An 18,269-nucleotide genomic window follows, 5' to 3' on the forward strand; every position below is an offset into this window, starting at 1 on the left:
CATGCGCATGTAGCACATGGGGAAGTGTGAAACGTAATGCTCGGCCCTTAAGTGTCCCGCTTGCGTCGCCTCGTTAGCTAGCTTTTGAGGCGGCGCGATCGGCTGAGACGCTTGAGGGAGGACGGTCACGTGTTTTTGTGAGGCAGAGGTCCCAGAGTTCGCGCCAGGTATGGGCTCGAATCGGGAGGGAGTGGTACTCGCTAAGTGAGCAGCGTGACGTCCTATACACATGCTTGGTTTCATACTGTATACGCAATGGCTGTAGCAAACAGATGGGCTAGTCTCACCCTCGCTCTTTGGCGTCCATGTCTCTGACCAGCTCGTCCCGCTGGTTGACCAGAGAGACCAGTTCCTGCAGCAGGAGCTCCTCCCGGTGCTGCTGGGCCTTAGTCTTCTGCCACTCTGAGGAGAGGGAGGACGAGGGAAGATAATATCACAGTCATTATGCACGGCACGACTGCTTTAGGTCTACAGTCGTCTCACCGGTTGTGTTCAATGTAAACGAAGGTTCTGCTTATGCACTGGACTAACCTTCATTAGCCATCATGGCTCTGAGTTCTCTATTCAGTAGCTGAAATCTTTTCTCTAAGTCCTGCTCCTCCTGCCTGTGAATACAATACAATACAATACATTCGGTTAGCTGCCCTCTGCTGGGTACACAAAACAGAGCATACTATGGCATATATAGTTAGATGGCAAACTTCAGGTCAAAACCATTTACTAGTAACATAAACGTGTTACGTGTTCTTAAGAATAATAGATGTGTGAGTGGTCTGGTATGTGTCTTACAGCAACTCCAGGTGGTCCTGTCTCCTGATCAGGGCGTTCTTCTTGTTGACCAGAGTGAACCACTCCTGGATGAGCTTCTCTTCCTCGTCCCGGTCGCTACCTGGAGCAAGGACACAATGTCCACAGTTAAAATGGCACCTTAAAAGGTGTTTTTTTGTTGTTGTTGTATATACTGAGAAAACGAATCCTTTGATAAACACACGTAACGGTATGCCTGACACGGCTCATGTTAGGTTCAGCACCTTTTGATATCTTTTGTCATTCTCACCTGATTCCATCAGTCTTCTGAGTCTCCTCTCCACGATGCCTGCTCTGTTGTCGATGTGCTTCTGTTCACTCTCCAGGGCTTGCAGCTCACTCAGCACATACTGACTGGTGTCCTGCAGACGCTGACCATAAAGATACAGAGACACACGTTGCCAAATCGAAACAGACAACAGACAGATGGGAGGACATGGAAGGACAGACACACAGATGAACATAGATAGATGACAGACAGGAAAAGGTCAGAAGATTAGAGGGAGAAACAGAAATAAAGGCAAAGAGAAGACCAGGAAGTAAATATGATACACATTAAGAGTAGTGACGGACAGGTTAAGCCATGGACTAAGAGCCACAGAGGCCTCGCAGTAAAACGGTAGTGATGGACAGTTTAAGCCATGGACTATTAGCCACAGAGGCCTAGCAGTAAAGGTAAAAAGAGAAGCCTAAAGAGAATACAAATGTAAACAGTCAAGTGGATAATAACATGACGTAAAGGTTTGAACTGACCAGAGTATCCTCCTCCTGGCTTGGGACACTGGACTCCTGGACAGGCACTGGGCTCATTGTCTCTGCATACAGATCAAACAGTTAGACTGGTCATTAGAATATGTACTGAACAATGAAATCACAGAGAATGCAACGTTTCATATCACGCTTGAGCATTGTGTCAATTTCTGTTGTTGGCTCCTTCAGGTCAGGTAAAAATCTCCTGGTAAATCTCCTACCTGATTCTGAGGAACCGTTCTTCACCGCTCTGTCTGATACACTTTCAGCTGACTGGACAGGAGACACAAACACAATAGATATTATAGGTAAAGAGAAACATGGCCTCGTGTCAATAGCAAAACACTGACAAATGAACAGAACATCAATCTCCGTTCAAATGCAAGAAAAGAGTTTTAAAAGATGGGGAAATGGCTTGGGAGAAAAGACCGTATTCAGCATGTACCTCTGTGCTCTTGGATGTGCTGCTCTGTTGCTCCAGCCCATCCCCTTCATCCATGGACTCACTCTTCAGCCGCAAGCGCCTTTTCTTCACCAGGTCGGCATCTCTCACGTGACCAAATCCTGATTTCGCTGCAGAGGCGTGTGACCTGGGTGGAGGCACTGGGGTCTGTGACTCACCCGCTCCCCCTTCCAAACCCCCAGCTCCGCTCCCCTTCTCCTCCCCCTTTGTCAACCGTTTTGTCCGAGGGGGTGGCACTAGGCTCCCATTGGGCTTAGATGCCTGTTCTGTCGCACTGTCCTCCAGGGAGATGCTACCTTCCTGTAGCTTGCGGGCACAGAAGCGAGCAGCAGCATCCACATCAGAACCCTGACTGGGCTCAGTCACTGCATAGCTGGACTGGCTGCTGTTGTGCTCGATCTGAAGAACACTCAGCTCCTGTCCCGTAAAGTGGGTGCGGATCTGACTCAGGTAAGTCATGACGATCAGGCGGTCTGGCACAGAGAGCAGTACCATGTCTGAGGGCTCCATTAGACGGGAGATGCCCAGCGCGGCAAAGCCATCAAAGGCCTGAAGGAGAGGGAGGGGTCAGGACAAAAAATGATGACTTCTGTGTTCCTTATAGACATGATGTGTATTTATTATTATACATAGTGATGTACAGTAAATATGACTTTTTCACCTTCTTGTTGTTTAACTTGATATCGTTGGTTTCCAGTGCCTCAAAATCTCTGAAAAAAAACCCACCAGTAGTTAATAGAAGGACATGGATGGAACTTCCGGGTACTATTTTGTGAGAACTTCTGCTGTATCCCTTTACAAAGGTGGAATAATTATACCTTTCTTACATTCAGCTGTCTGGGTTGACTTCAAATACATGCGTGGACTCATAATAAAGTTGCGTGACTTTCCACATTCAGACTAGGATGGAACATTGTCGGTGGGAATTGAACTGATTAGTGATTAAGTGCTTACATCTTGTCGGGATAGAAGTGGTGTAGGATGGCACAGAAAGCCAGGCCATTGCGCCAGGAGGTGTTAAAGTTGGTGACCTTCACTCCCTTATACCCCTTCGTAACCTCCTGGCACCACTCCAGCAAAGACTTGCTGGAGGTGACCAGCCCGGGACTGGGCAGTGGACCTGACATCTGAGAGGGACAGAGGGAGAGAGACCTGTTATAGCTACTGACATTCTCATTGACATATTCAATGTTCAGCTGTGTTTGAAATATAATGAACTGTTGATACCTCTTATAAAAGGAAATATGAGAATCAAATTTACCTCCTGGCTGAGGACTAGCACATCTTTCCTATAGGCTTCATCCTTGTCCGCCGTGGTAGTGGAGGACCCTGGGGCAACTTCCTGAAGGACCACAGGAAAGGAAAGGGTTTTCAACTTGCTGCGTCGGGGAGGTACAATCGTGTCTGACGCTTGACCAGAGGTGACCCCCTTATCTGCTGGGGTCTGTCCATTGGACTGTGGCTCTTCACTGCCTGGGCTGGTGGCTGGGGGCTGGTCGTTCCTCTGGGTTGTGGTGTCTGGTGTGGATGGCTGGGCGGCTTTCTTAGAGCATATCGTTGGGACAGCCAGGTCACCAGACGTCTTTTCCCCCTCGGCCGTCTCAGATCTATAGGGACAGAAATGGTTGAGATAAGATGATGGGACAGCCAAGTAAAGTTAGCTGATAGGTATAAATTCTGATCTCGTTTCAGTTACTATATTGTCCTGCAGACAAACAAAAACAGTTTATAGTTATGCACTGATCCAAGTCAACATTATTCAACTGGGCAAGGAGTTACAAGAGCCAGATGACATGACCTGATTAACGTCAAACCAGGCATAGCCAATGCTAGACAATGTCCTGCCAACTTACTGTTCATCCACCCAATCCACTGGTGTATCTACAGTGCACAGAGTAGCATCCTGTTCTATCTCAAGACCATCCTCCTCAACCACTGATTCAGGCACCTTCCCATTGAGGACTGTTGCCCCGGTTTCAGTCAATAACAAGCGCTCCTCTTGGCCAGGGACACAGTAAACTGTAGAGAGCGCACCGCTGTCTACTTTAAACCCTGTGTCAACAGGTACCTCATCTGTCACCGTTTCTGTCATCGGGATACTTTCCTCAACCTCCGCTGGGTCCTTTGAACGGACTGTCGAGTTCACAGCAGAGTCTGATGATGTCATTCCCTCAGTGGTTGCCACCACCGGATTAACCTCAGTAATCGTTTCTGATGGGCTACTATTTGATGAGGAGGCGGCTATGGTAGAGGGCTCACAAATGATTTCCTGCCGCCCTTTCCTTCCATCTAGATCTAGGAGGTTTGGCTCAGGCCTGTCTAGACTGGCTTCCTGAGGGATCACTGGTAATGGAGTCTCTTGTTCCTCACTGGCCTCGGAGGCTGGGAGATCTTCTGGGTTCAGAAAAGGGTCGTCCTCGTGGAAGGAGGGGATCAGGCGTTTCCTGAAGCGCGGGGCAGGCACAGGCACAAACACAGGCACATCTGATGGCTCTTCTCCTGCCATCTGACTAATCTTAGCCAGCAGCAACATTTCCTCTTCAATTAGGCTCAGGTCCTCTTTGGGGGGTTCCGTAGTGATTACGTGAGGGACCTTGGGACATGTAGTAGGTGTTCCAGGTTGAGAGGGCCGTAGAGGCCATGGGACCACTGAGCTGACAGAGACATCTTTCTCTGGGACATCTTTCTCATCATCACCCTCCTTTGCTAGATGAGGCTCGTCATTGGCTCCCTTCTCTCTGGCTGTCACCAGAATGCTATCTGAAGAAGTGGTTTCCATGGCGAGGATGAGTGGTTTTGGAATGTCTTCCTCTTTAGCGTCAGTGTTAAAAGTCTCCTTTATTAAGCTAGATTCGCTGCTCTCTTGTGCCATTGCCTCACTATCCGTATTATCGGTTGGTGGAACAGTTTCCTTTTTGATTCGCTTTGGTGGAGCCAGGCAACTGGCAACCGGTGCCGTGTCTTGACTAACTCTCTCTGGGCCTACTTCCTGAAGAGGCACTGGAGGAGTGTTTTTTTGTTTGTTGCTGCGGCGACGGGGAAGTGGCCCCAGTTGAATGGTTCCAGTAACAGGTCCTGCAGGGGGGGGCCCCGCCGATATGGCCTGCTGTGTGGACACACTATCAAGGCGGCTGACCTCGTGTGGAGCAGGTGGTGAAGAAGAGAACGCCGCTTGACTGTGAAACAGAGATATCAACGTTAGCCATCTGGCAAGGCTACGATAGCAATTTCCACAAAATGCAGACTGCCACACAATCCTCGACCACGCCACGGTCAAAAGACAACGGTCCAAAAGCCGAGGCGTGGCAACAGTAAACATCAACACGGCAAGCTCACTATCAGCTATGTCCAACATTTCGCTGGGTTCGGTTTAAAAGTTGTTTGCAAAAACACTTTTTACTTCCTCATGCAAATGCACATTCAGAGGATTAACATCCAACACTTAAACCCTCTCCTCAGGCATGGTAGTAGACTACACAAAGATCTGAGAACCGCAAGTTCATGTGAAGTAACTTGACGAGAAATCCCGAAAAAAAGAGAATTCAAAATAAGCAAAGACAACTGTACCACTCCAGATGCCTGAGTACAAAAACCCTGCCACAACCTGACAGAGCTCCATTCCTACTACATGAATGCAATCTGTCTCATTAAGCCATGCAGGAAAGGAGTGCAGAGAGCGACAGGAGCTCAGGCACTTACCCTGCATCCATGTACAACTCTGCTAGCCACACTGTGCCCATATCCTCCTGCCCCATCTCAAACTCCAACTCATCTGAATCGCTGTCAAGCATGAACACTGTCTTGGTCTTTCCCTTGATCGTCTCTTTACGGGCTTTAGTGTAGTTAACGATGGGGGTGGCGTCGTCTTCATTGTCTTCCAAGCACTCCTCATTGGCTATTTCATCCAGCTCTGCTTTTCTCAGTGGTGGGAAATCGTCTGAACAGCTTTTTGCATCCTTTTCGTTTTCTACAGGTGGTAACACAGGTGGACGTACATCCTTCTCTGGTTTACCCTTCACAGTGTTCGTCTCCTTCAGTGGTTCTGTGCTTTTCTTCAGTGGTTCTGTGCTCTCCTTTAGTGCTTCTGTGCTCTTCCTCAGTGCTTCTGTGCTCTCCTTCAGTGGTTCTGTGCTCTTCCTCAGTGCTTCTGTGCTCTCCTTCAGTGGTTCTGTGCTCTCCTTTAGTGCTTCTGTGCTCTTCCTCAGTGCTTCTGTGCTCTCCTTCAGTGGTTCTGTGCTCTCCTTCAGTGGTTCTGTGCTCTTCCTCAGTGGTTCTGTGCTCTCTTTCAGTGGTTCTGTGCTCTCCTTCAGTGGTTCTGTGCTCTCCTTCAGTGGTTCTGTGCTCTCCTTCAGTGGTTCTGTGCTCTCTTTCAGTGGTGCTGTGCTCTTCCTCAGTGGTTCTGTGCTCTCTTTCAGTGGTTCTGTGCTCTCCTTCAGTGGTTCTGTGCTCTCCTTCAGTGGTTCTGTGCTCTCTTTCAGTGGTTCTGTGCTCTTCCTCAGTGGTTCTGTGCTCTCTTTCAGTGGTTCTGTGCTCTCCTTCAGTGGTTCTGTGCTCTCCTTCAGTGGTTCTGTGCTCTCCTTCACTGGTTTGGTAGTCTCTTTATGTGGTTTGGTGGACTCCTTCAGAGGTTTGGCCTCTTGCTCAATTTTGGTGATTGGGTCCTTGAACATCTCTTGCTCCACAGCAGCTAAACACAAAGTCTCCACTAAGCTTAGTCTGCCAGTCTCTTCAGTTGTTTCATTCTTGTGGGTCAACTGGACCGGTGTTGAGTCCGTGACCATGACTGGGAGTTCCTCCAATGCATCAGAAAAGGCTTCAGGTGGTAGGATCTCAAACTCAGATGGAGAAAGTGGTCTTGAGTCTGGTTCTCCTACCTCATCATCATTAGACATCATTAGGCCAGATGGCTGAAGTATGGAAGTCACAGTCTCATAACTAGGGAATGGGGATATTTTAAAAAATATTTAGGGGATATTTGAACAACGTTTTTAGGTTACATGTACAGCAGGCATGGAAGATGCAGTTCTTTTTCAATGGACTTTAAGACATATTTCAAGGTGACATTCTACAATTCAAATTTCCATCAAATCTTTAAACATATACACAGAGTACAAAACATTAGGAACAACTTCCTAATATTGAATTAAACCCCCTTTTACCCCCAGAACAGCCTCAATTTGTCGGAGCATGGACTCTACAAGGTGTTGAAAGGGTTCCACAAGGATGTTGGCTCATGTTGACTCCAATGCTTCCCACAGTTTTGTCAAGTTGACTGGATGTCCTTTGGTTGGTGGACCATTCTTGATAAACACAGGAAACTGTTGAGTGTGAAAAACCAAGCAGAGTTGAAGTTCTGGACCCACTCAAACCGGTGTGCCTGGCACCTACTACCATAGCGCGTTCCCCCGTTTAAAGGCACTTAAATCACCCTCTGAATGGCACACATCCACAATCCATGTCTTAAAAATCCTTCTTTAACCTGTCTCCTCCCCTTCATCTACACTGATTGAAGTGGATTTAACTATTGACCAATAAGGGATCATAGCTTTCACCTGGATTCACCTGGCCAGTCTATATCATGAAAAGAGCAGGTGTTCCTAATGTTTTATACACTCAGTGTAGATGTGAAATCTTTTGAATTGGTTGAAACAAACGTTGCTATTTAAGCTTTGCATCTTATTGACGACATGTTTTCATAAGCAAAAGCTGGCGTTCACAAAAATAGACATATTTCAGATTCAGCCTCAGAGTCAAGAGCACTTAAAAGTCCCTAAAATGCCTGTGGCCATGCTGATCAAAGATGTCAAAGCTGAGCAAGCCTCGGCTGCCTGTCAGACTTACCCTCTGTACACGGCCCTCACTAATGCTCTCATGAAGACATCAACATCAAGACCCTCCTCCTGTACAGCTACGGGAACCTGCTCCAGCCTTCCCAAAACCTGCTCATCTTCCAACTCCTCTCTTGTACTTAAATCTGATGCGTCCACAGAACCTTTCTTCCACACTGGATCTAGCTGCCGCTCATTGTCGGCTTGTCCTGGGCCGACTACGGAGGAACCAGACTCACTTTCGCCTTCTTCAATCTCAGTGTTGACAACAGCACATTTTCCCAGGTATAAGTTCTTCTTCTTCTTAGGAAGGCGAATGGGGGCCTCCTCCTTTGATGGCGTGTACAATTCCACTGAACTGTCACAGTCAAAGTAAATGTCTGTTTCTCTATTTTCCTTGGAGGGAGATGGGAGGGGAGTGTCCTCTAGGTACTCAGTCAAGTGGATCTCTGCTACAGATCCCTGTCCAGATGGGCTGCCACAGACAGATATGAAATGAGACACTTGATTGGATACTAGTCTGACACCAGCACAAGGACCAGAATCCATAGAGATTTCTACTAAGGGGAATACGACTAGTCTCCAGAAAAGTTACAGCTCAAACGCAGTGTTATTGGCACTTTTGGGTGAGCTTTAAAACATGTATAAAATGTCAACACCACCACAAACATGCATGTCCAATGTAAATGTACCTCACACAGACACTTCATGCCATGCCATGAGGAGTTTAACCCCCAGTAACTTACCCCGTTTGCAAGGTACTCTTTGTTGCCTCCAATGTGCTCATGCCTACTCCCTCTGTCCCTTTCTCTTTAGTTTTCTCCTCTAAAGCAGCCCATAGAGGCTTCTCTGCCTCTACAGCCCCCGTGCCGGGAGGACGCTTCATGTTGCATGGGTCCTCTTCGTTTAAATCTGACTCTCCGGCTGGAGAAATGGCTGCTTCCAATGACACAAGCGCGTCTATCTGCAATGAGCGCTTCATGGTGGAGCTACTGAACACCTTCGTGGGGAGGTGCAGAGGGGGTGTAGACGGTGAAGTTGATGGTTCACTGTCTTTACCCTCCTCTACAACTGTCTCCTTCAGAAGTGATTCAGGAGACCGGGCTGTGGGCTCTGGGGTAGGTGGAATTTGGAACACCTCTGATTCATCTGAGGTGATTTTCTTGTGACCCTCATCTCTGCTAATGCCAGCTTCTGGCTTAACAGCTTTGTCTGAGCTGAGAGGGCAAACATATGGGAATTACCTCAGTATTACTGTATAATTAGCCTACACACAGTGAATATTTACAAGTTCAGACACACTCAAAAGAGCTGTAGGACACGGCCAGGCATCGTCATACATTTGAAGTGTTGCCAAGGATACCCACCAGACTACAATTCACACCTTTTATGACAAGCTTTAACTGGGGTAACTCTGAGGTCATCGATTACTCTCAGTGGTATAGAGGTGCCTCCCGTCCACACTTACCCTGTCTTCAGTGATTCTACGTCCGGCACTAGCATGTTCTCATCTACTTCCCCCCGTTCCTCCCTGAGGACTTCCTCTTTGATCGTCTCCTCTCCAGAGTCCTGCTCTGGTTTCTGATCCTGAGCTTTCTCTTCCAGGGCCTCCCAGAGGGGAACCTCTGCCTGCGCCACTGCATCCTCAGCTATGGTCTCTAATGTCAAGCTGGGTTGGATCATAGGTTCAACAACTTCATATTGAGGGGGTTCAGCCATATTGGGTGTCTCTAGGCTTCCTGGCGTGGCATCCATGGTTTTATCTATAGCAATAGAATTACTGATATTTGATAGTAAATCTATTTCTATGGTTTTATCTACACTGACACTGCCTGACAAGGGAAATGTGTCTGCTTCTGATGACACGTGGTCAGAAGAACTGAAAGAGAGACAGAAGGTGAGATGGAACAGGATATGGAGTGGGGACAGAGGAAGAGAGAGTTTAGACAATAAGAAAAGTTGACAAGGTTAAAGGACATTTCGTAGAGAGGAAAATGTTAACAAGGTGTGCTCTCACTTACCGCTCTTTCTGAACACAGCCAGTATCCCCTCGGTGGGCTTCCAAAATGCCTGCCTCCTCTTTCGTTGCATTCCACTGTGAACTATGTGACTCCTCTTCACTCCTGTTAGCTTGAACATCAAGGGGGGCTGATTTGTGCTCATCAGCTTGTGATAATGAGGCCTTCTCCTCCTGGGGTTGATTAGTCATCTGTTTCTTGTCCTCCTCTCTGCAGCCCATAATCTCCTCAGCCCAGGATGGCCTTTTTGCTTTGATTGGCTTTCTCTCCAGAGGAGGGAGCTCTTGAGTATGAATACTGGATGACTCAGCTGGCGTGGATGTCAAACTGGGAGGACCAGCCTCCAGGGCAGCCATGTTTTTCATCATTTCCTTGTCTTCATCTGACTTGTTGAGGTCATATAAACAAGGAAAATCAGGTGTCGGCCTTTGTTTCTCCTGCTTCTTCTCCATGGGCTTCTCCTGGCCTTTGGCGTGCTCCTCGGCTGCGTCTTCACACGTGGTGTTTACAATCTCTGGAAGTAGCTGCGTGTCAACTGGCCTGTGCTCTTTTGATGTTGGCATTTTTGATGTTGGCACTGCCGGTGAATTTACATCAGCTTCCTGTTCAACACTGAGAGACAGGGACACTGATGTCAAGGGTTTGAGCGTCAATGGAGATATTATTCTCAGAAGTGGGTGTGTACGTGTGTGCACGTGTGCATATGTACATGTGTAAACACATTTGTGTGTGAAGAAAAGAGGTGCCATTCAATAAACACTTAAAGAGTGCCTGTATAAAATAGCCAAGTATAGCGTTCAGGCTAGTCAGGATGAGGATAAATCGTCACATAAGGATGAGGACGGGAAAAAAACGACTTCTCTAAGAAGCTGCCTTGAGAGGAAACAGCAGCACTGTCTGCTTGCTGACAGAATGTCACACTTACCCTCCATCCAGATGTTCCATTTGAGTCTTCAAGATGCTGAACGGCGACCTCTTTATTGTGTCCGCTTTTGATCCCTCTTCGCCTGCGTTGTCCTCCAAAAACAAGTTACCTGCCGTGACTGCTGGATCAGGCGTCTCTATGACTATGTCATCAAAGTCGAGCTCAGGCTCAGCCAGTGGCGGCTTGTCTGCAATAAAAGGTGTTTTGTCCAGGGTCAAGGGAGAGGAGTCCTCTGGCTTGGCAGGTTGATAAGGCACTTTCTTGGTCTCATTGGATGTCTGTTTGAAGCCAGACTTATTTTCGGCCAATGGCGGGTTATCAGCACAGAATGCTCCCAGGACGTTGGTAGAAGGCTCTTTAGGGGTAGTGCTCTCTGGTGCTTCTGTCTCCGGGCTAGAGAACGGCCATGGAGGAGGGAGCGCTGGAATAAGCTCTGCTGATTCAGAGACTTCTGTGGGCGTAGGGCCAGGGATACCAGTTGCTGGGCTGCCATCTTGCCCAGAACTGAGGAACAAAGATACTTGGTGTCAGAGCTCAGACGTCGAGAGCAGGGAGGTTTCTGGGCGCACAGCAGGCAGGTCACACACATCAGGGTCATGATTGGAAGCACGCAGTAGTGTTAGGGAGGGTTGTGTGTTTTATAGAAGGTGAAGTTAAAGTATCAGTAACAAGATAGAGAAAGGGGATGAGTAATCATGGGTAGGGAAGCATGCTATGTAGCTGGGTATAAATGGAATACACAAGACACTACAGACATAAATTCCACTCTCATGCCACGCTTTACCACTCCTTCCTGTTTGATGCCATAAATAGGCCTATTTCTGCCCTCTATGAGTCAACAGAGATCCATCAATCAGGAAATCTCCCTACAGCATGTCTCTGCAACATTGCTGTGAAGCTGAAAGGCTGGCAATGATTTCCTTCACTCCATTAAACACTTGCAGCCATTGGCAACCATTTTGCGAATTAGTCTCAAAATTATAGCAACCAATAGCAACGAAAAGGCTAAAGCTGCCCCATTTGTCAAACAATTGTGAAAAACGATTCATCAAACTTGGGGCTTTCAAAGTCAGCACACACAAACCTCATGCATGTGCTTATCTCAAACTCACCCCAGACGTTTTCTTCGCGTGCTCATAGTGTACCACACACGTACAGCTTAACAACCATATAACCTCTCACACTGTCTCACACTTCAACAACAGCATTTCAAAATGGAAGCGTGAGGTCCCAACTGCGAAGTGGCTGTACAGTATACCACCACTAGGAACTCACCCTTTAATGGTCCTGCCATCTTTCAACCCCACGTCTATCTCTGACTCCGGTCGCCTCTCCCGGTCTCTCTCCAGAGATGCAGAGGCTTGTTGGTTGGCGATCCTGATGGTGCCAGCAGTTCTGGGGGAGCGGAGAGACTCGTCCCCTCTGTTCAGGGCCAGGGGAAGGGTCTCACTTGAGACAGACGGGCTCTGCTTCTCTGACAGTTTCGGCCCTGGAGGGGTCAGGAACATAGACCAGTCAAACAAGGTTCAACAACAATCTTAGTTATTATAGGGAAAACTACATATTATGCTATAATACAATACATCAATATATTCTGTACATATAGCAAGAACATGGCAGAATATCTCACCAAGTGTAGAAGGACTGTGGTATTCCTCTTCTGTGAGAGTGTTTAACTCCCTCTGGATCTCTGTAAAAAGAAAAAGGCACACATAATGTCTATGGGGATAACATAGAACAATGTTATTTCTGTTTAAACATTAGTGGGTACAGTATGACATTGCTGACACTCAGCAGTGCATGACGTGATTCACAGGGGCATCTTGTCTGAACTAAGATATTACTGGCAGCGGTAACAGAATGCTCTCCTCCACTACAGCTGCAACAGGGCGTGTGGGGGGGGGGAGGGGGGGGGTTCGGTCTCCTAGGGATTTTTTCTGAAGGTCTATGTCCCTAGAGTGGGAAAATGTGTGATAGCAGCGCAGCAATTGGAGCTTTCTCCGGATCTCACTCTTTCTTTCATCGCCTACCGACGGCCTGTTGCAGCTGCCGCCCGTGCAGTTCATTTTCTTTACGGAGAGCTTCTCAGCTCTGTTTCGGAAGCGGTGCGTTGATGATATGCTCTTATCTATTCAGTTGTGTGGGTTTGGAGTTGGACACGCTCTCTCTGCTGTACGACAGGCAGTTCAGTTTGAGTTGAGTCTCCCCGCTCTCTCTCCCTCTTCACTTCCCCATGTGGTGGATATCAAGTGATCTGTAGAAGTGCTCGCAATAGTTTCCTAGTTCTATTTTCTATTAGTTTACAATTCTAAACTTGGTGAAAACTGGAACAACATCAAATAAGGAACATGTCATTTTCTTACCCTCGGCTCGCAGGCCTGCTCCTGCCCATTATTCCCCCCCACGGCTATGACTAGAATATTTCATACAGATATGGTCATGCAAAATGGATCCAATAAGACCCCATTCAGTTGTTTGGCTATAAAATGGCTGTTTTAGCTCTGTGTGTGCAATTTCATGCTTCTATCACCAATGTTACAATCCACAAACATAGCTGCCCCACTACATGGCACTCTACGGCTAAGCTTCCAACATTCTAATGTCAATGGCACAATATGGCCGATTGCTGGTGCTTTCAAAGTTGGCTATATTATATATCATTTGAAAGGTCATTTCATGACCTTTCAGAATCACTTGCTTGTCAAATAATTTATCCAGGTAATTCTGATATGCACCCTAGAGGTCAAAGGTCAGAGTTCTGTTGACATGAACATTCCAAAACAAATGTGTCTGACGGATAGCTGTGAATCTAAGAATTCCAAATGATATACGATTAAAGGGTATACGTGAGCAATAACTTGTTGTATAGCGACGTCGTTTGTAATAAGGGTAAAATCCCTATGGGGAAAATGAATGGGATGGAAAGATGAAAGGAAAAGTGATACTGTCACGCCCTGGCCATAGAGAGGGTTTTGTTCTCTATTTTGGTTAGGCCAGGGTGTGACTGGGGTGGGCGTTCTATGTTCCTTTTTCTATGTTTTTGTATTTCTTTGTTTTGGGCCGAGTATGGCAGCTTTCTATCGTTGTCTCTGATTAGGAATCATACTTAGGCAGCCCTTTTTTCCACCTTTAGTTGTGGGATCTTGTTTTTGTGTAGCTGCCTGTGAGCAGCACAGAACGTCACGCTTCGTTTTCATCTGTATTGTTTTTTGGTGAGTTGCATATTTATTAAACATGTGGAACTCTAAGTATGCTGCGCCTTGGTCTACTCCTTTAGACGATCGTGACAGATAACCCTATTATTGTACTCCTATCACACACATGCTACAACTCCAGCGACCTAGACCTTCCAAAAACAATCCCTATGAGACATCCTCACCAAATTTGGGGGAATGGCTCATGGACTATACAGACAACAGGGCCTTTGTGCAGGATATATTCTTAGCTAATTACAGCACTTCATTGGTACTGTGCCTTCAGCACCGCGCATAGGCATCGAAATGAATTTAGTAACAGCTAAAATTGGCAGTGGAATACTGTGTTTGTCTCAGTCCTTTGCCAATAGGCAGTGAAACGCAAGGGACAAACTAGCCAGAATGTTTTTTATTGATGAAACGAGGCTGATGTCATAGACCCAGTCTGCCCCCCCCCCCCCCCCACGCCCTGATGTTATTCATGCTGTGAGACCTGTTGGTTCAGTACCTGACTGGGAGGCAGTGAGAACTGCAGAAGCAGAGGCACGGACAGTCTCAGGAAGCAAATGAACAGGTTTGGGTAGAGGGGCAACGGCTAGGGCACGTTTACAGTGGTTGTTAGAGCGAGGAGAGGGAGGGTTGTGAGAGAAAAGACATTTGACAGGAGGTGAGGACTTAGGGAAGGGGATGGAAGGAGGAGGACAGTGAGGGTCACACAGAGCATCCAGGTCTGGGCTAGTCAGCAGAGGGACAGGGGCCATGGAATCCCTAGGAGAGGGACAGGAATAGGAGGGGGACAGGCCAGAGACAGAGGGGCCACTGGGGCCTGACACGGGCCTGGGCCTCCCCCACTCCCTTTGCCGGATGGAGGCTGAGAGCAGAGAGTTGATGAAGGGGAGAGATGGGGAGACAAAGATTTATGATTGTGGGTAAAGAGAGGGAAGAGGGAGAGGGAAGAGAAAACGTATATAATTAGTCCATCAACCACCATTAAGGGTAAAGACACAGCAGCAAGTAAGAGGGGGATGGAGAGACGGAGGGAGAGGGAGATGGAGAGGAGTATAAATAGAAAAAGATGGAGAGGGGAAGGAAGGAAGGATAAAAAAGAGAAGCAAAGAAGTGGAATGATATGACAGGTTAAAAATGAAATGACTGTCATAAATCAGATACAACTTCACAACTGACATTTCCAAGAGAACTAGCTAGCTGCTGCATAGCATATACATAAGTAATACTGTTGCTCTCTATTGTTTTTTCTTGGCAGTCCGATATCTTTGGGGAAAGTATCTGATTCAATGGAACATTTGACGCCGTAATGTGGTGACTAATGTAGAATCACATCACAGGGGATCCATCATTTTGTAATGTTACAATTGTCAAGACAATACAACTGAAGAGAAGCAATCTACACAGGCTATAACCACTGAAGGAAGTAACACAAAGTGGTCAGCGCTAGTGATAGAACGTGTTTCCATACTTGGCGGAGTGTTGGCGAGCTGAGGTTTGGGTAGGGATGGTTCTGCCTGAGACAGGGCAGTAACAGTGTTTTTGTCTTGAGGAGATGCAGCAGAGGAAAAGATAGAGGGGGAGGACGGACGCTGATGAGTTGATACAATCTGAGGTCTGAAGACATTTGAGCGAGCTGCAGTAGAGAAAGAGAGGAATAGAGGGAGAGAGGGAGGGAGGGCATCAGGCATAAAGGAGACGACAGGACAGAAAGACGATAGTGAAAAACTTATTAGCATTAGAGACTCAAGCCGAGTCCAACTTAAAGATATAGAATGGTCAATGTGATAAGCAAGTGACCTATGACCTTCCATGCATCCGGTACCTCTCTGTGGGTCGGAGGGTAGAGAGGGGTGTTGTGAGAGGCCAGAGGCCAGGGGCTCAGCTGGTCTTAACTGGGGCCGATCGGGGGCCACTTGGCCAACACCCCGGGGCTTCAAATCCACTGCAGGGCCACACAGAGCCCCTGGGAGACTACTCAGAAAAGACACAGGCGCTAGGAGCAGGGAGAAAAGGAAAATAGGGAAGAAAAATAGCAGAAATTGATAAATAGCAGAAGCCAATGAGTGAGAGCGAGGACTTGGTGGAAAGAGGGATACTGCAAATAGACATGCTGTATGACATGCAGTGATGTTACTTTTACTTTTCTTAACCACAGTTTCCTGTTAATAATGCAGAGAACATTTCTGTTAACTTACAGTAGTAACACTGGTATTCTCTTCAGAAACAGTCTTCAACACAAGCAAGCAGGTTCAAAAGTGCCACTGGTTGATGCTGCTAGTCATTTGTACGTTGCTCAAATCACTCTCATAAGACAGCCCGACCCCCAGATATTACTACATCATGCCCTTGCCGGGGAACACTTTTGTTGAACAAAATTAAAAGGCAATTCATAAGCAATTTAGGGAGTTCCATCATGCAGATTGAGAAACAAGTGAAGCTTCATTAAGCACTTGTCAAGGCAGCATCATTCAGTCGATCTGCCTGGCGGCAGGTACCTGAGCCGCTGCTGGGACGGAAGATTTTGGGCAGTGCCGGTGGTTGATAGTGGGTAAAGGCAGGCAGTGAGGGCGCTGATGATACTGAGGGTGGTTGATAGCGGGTAAACACTGGTACTAAGGAAACTGGGGGTCCTAGGGGCCCTAATGGCACTGAGGGAACTGGGGGTCCTAGGGGCTCTAATGGCACTGAGGGAACTGGGGGTCCTAGGTACCCTAATGGGACTGAGGGAACTGGGGGTCCTAGGTACCCTAATGGCACTGAGGAAACTGGGGGTCCTAGGGGCTCTAATGGCACTGAGGATGAAGGCACCAAGGGGACTGGGGGCACTGGTGGCCTGGGGGGCTCAGGGGAGGGTGGCACAGAGCGTGCATGTCTGGAGCGGGTTTGAAGACGGGGAGAGGGGGTCAGGGGGACAGGCAGGGGGGGCCTTGAATGGAGGACAGGGACAGTGCCAGCTTTCCCACTCTCTTTCCCACAGGCTATGGGATAAAGAGGGGGATGGAGAGACGGAGGGAGAGGGAGATGGAGAGGAGTATAAATAGAAAAAGATGGAGAGGGGAAGGAAGGAAGGATAAAAAAGACAAGCAAAGAAGTGGAATGATATGACAGGTTAAAAATGAAATGACTGTCATAAATCAGATACAACTTCACAACTGACATTTCCAAGAGAACTAGCTAGCTGCTGCATAGCATATACATAAGTAATACTGTTGCTCTCTATTGCTCTCTATAGTTTTTCTTGGCAGTCCGATATCTTTGGGGAAAGTATCTGATTCAATGGAACATTTGATGCCGTAATGTGGTGACTAATGTAGAATGACATCACAGGGGATCCATCATTTTGTAATGTTACAATTGTCACTTGTACGGAAATCCATGGATATGGTTTTTCTTTCAAAATGATTGAAAATCCTTCATACATGAGGTACTATGGTGGGATGATGGGAAAGGAGTCACAGGGGTGAAAACCAAAGTCTAGAACAAGAGGAAGAGAGGTAGGGTACCTATGACAGGGGGATGTTTTAGAGAAGGCCTCCTTTCTGGGGGGCGCACTGGACGAGCAGGAGGAGCTGGCAGAGAAAGTGGAGAAAGAAAGCGTGAGAAGGAAAAAGTAGGGCCGGGAGATGATGATAGAAAAGTGAGGATGCCGTTATTCGAGTCATGTGACAGAAAGAAAAGCAGATACAGAACGCCATAGTTTTGATCTCATGACGTTTTGATCTCATGACGTTTATGATTCAAGTATACCTGCGGCCGCTTTGCTAATGCTAGCCCCAGCACTGGACCTCCTGTCGTCCTCCTCGTCGCTCTCGTTGAAGTCGTCAAGGTTACCGATGTCTGTGGGTTTGACGCTCATCAGACTGGCCAGACTCTGCATGTCCTCGTCACTGCGGGAGAGCAACACAGCATTGTCACCTTGACACGTAATGAAGTCGTTACCGACGTTATTACTGTAGTACGGCTGGTAATTCTGAATCTACCGTTAGCGGGATGTTATGGGACGGACTCACGTGGCTTTCCCTTCTCTGAGAAACACACAGGACAGGGAGAGCTTCAGAGTGGCCTCCAGCACCTTGACAGACAGGGGCTTCAGCTTCAACGTCAGGTCTTGCTGAGTGGGAGTGGGACTGGCAAACTTCTTCATATTCACGTCCACTGAAGCCAACACCTTACGTTGACCCTTCGTCTCCTGCAAGACAAAGCAGCAGGGATACATTCATGAGTGGGCTTTAGTGGCACCGTTAGCCGACCTTTAATGAACGTTCATGTTTCAAT

General features: G+C 47.5%; 1 protein-coding gene across 10 annotated transcripts in view; it reads right to left on the reverse strand.

Moving 5' to 3' along the window:
- Positions 1-18,269, reverse strand: part of LOC115154843 (microtubule-associated protein futsch) — a 29,811-nt gene that overhangs the window by 1,524 nt on the left and 10,018 nt on the right. Inside the window, exons 5-31 of one of the 10 annotated variants that reach the window (XM_029701494.1) lie at positions 18,005-18,183; positions 17,742-17,881; positions 17,498-17,563; positions 16,490-16,972; positions 15,799-15,987; positions 15,463-15,627; positions 14,494-14,856; positions 12,422-12,481; positions 12,067-12,280; positions 10,792-11,295; positions 9,870-10,478; positions 9,317-9,727; positions 8,595-9,065; positions 7,862-8,323; positions 6,577-6,955; positions 5,720-6,471; positions 3,874-5,196; positions 3,282-3,627; positions 2,975-3,147; positions 2,682-2,730; positions 2,003-2,569; positions 1,779-1,830; positions 1,561-1,622; positions 1,058-1,178; positions 790-889; positions 532-605; positions 288-402 (exon numbers count right to left, since the gene is read on the reverse strand). In XM_029701494.1, coding sequence (XP_029557354.1) covers positions 288-402; positions 532-605; positions 790-889; positions 1,058-1,178; positions 1,561-1,622; positions 1,779-1,830; positions 2,003-2,569; positions 2,682-2,730; positions 2,975-3,147; positions 3,282-3,627; positions 3,874-5,196; positions 5,720-6,471; positions 6,577-6,955; positions 7,862-8,323; positions 8,595-9,065; positions 9,317-9,727; positions 9,870-10,478; positions 10,792-11,295; positions 12,067-12,280; positions 12,422-12,481; positions 14,494-14,856; positions 15,463-15,627; positions 15,799-15,987; positions 16,490-16,972; positions 17,498-17,563; positions 17,742-17,881; positions 18,005-18,183 — 8,429 coding nt within the window. Of the gene's footprint in view, positions 1-287; positions 403-531; positions 606-789; positions 890-1,057; positions 1,179-1,560; positions 1,623-1,778; positions 1,831-2,002; positions 2,570-2,681; positions 2,731-2,974; positions 3,148-3,281; positions 3,628-3,873; positions 5,197-5,719; positions 6,956-7,861; positions 8,324-8,594; positions 9,066-9,316; positions 9,728-9,869; positions 10,479-10,791; positions 11,296-12,066; positions 12,281-12,421; positions 12,482-14,493; positions 14,857-15,462; positions 15,628-15,798; positions 15,988-16,489; positions 16,973-17,497; positions 17,564-17,741; positions 17,882-18,004; positions 18,184-18,269 lie in introns of all 10 variants that reach the window. The other 9 variants (XM_029701492.1, XM_029701491.1, XM_029701493.1 and 6 more) reach the window with 9 other exon arrangements.

Source organism: Salmo trutta, chromosome 19 (assembly GCF_901001165.1).
Source record: "Salmo trutta chromosome 19, fSalTru1.1, whole genome shotgun sequence".
Taxonomy (NCBI): domain Eukaryota; kingdom Metazoa; phylum Chordata; class Actinopteri; order Salmoniformes; family Salmonidae; genus Salmo; species Salmo trutta.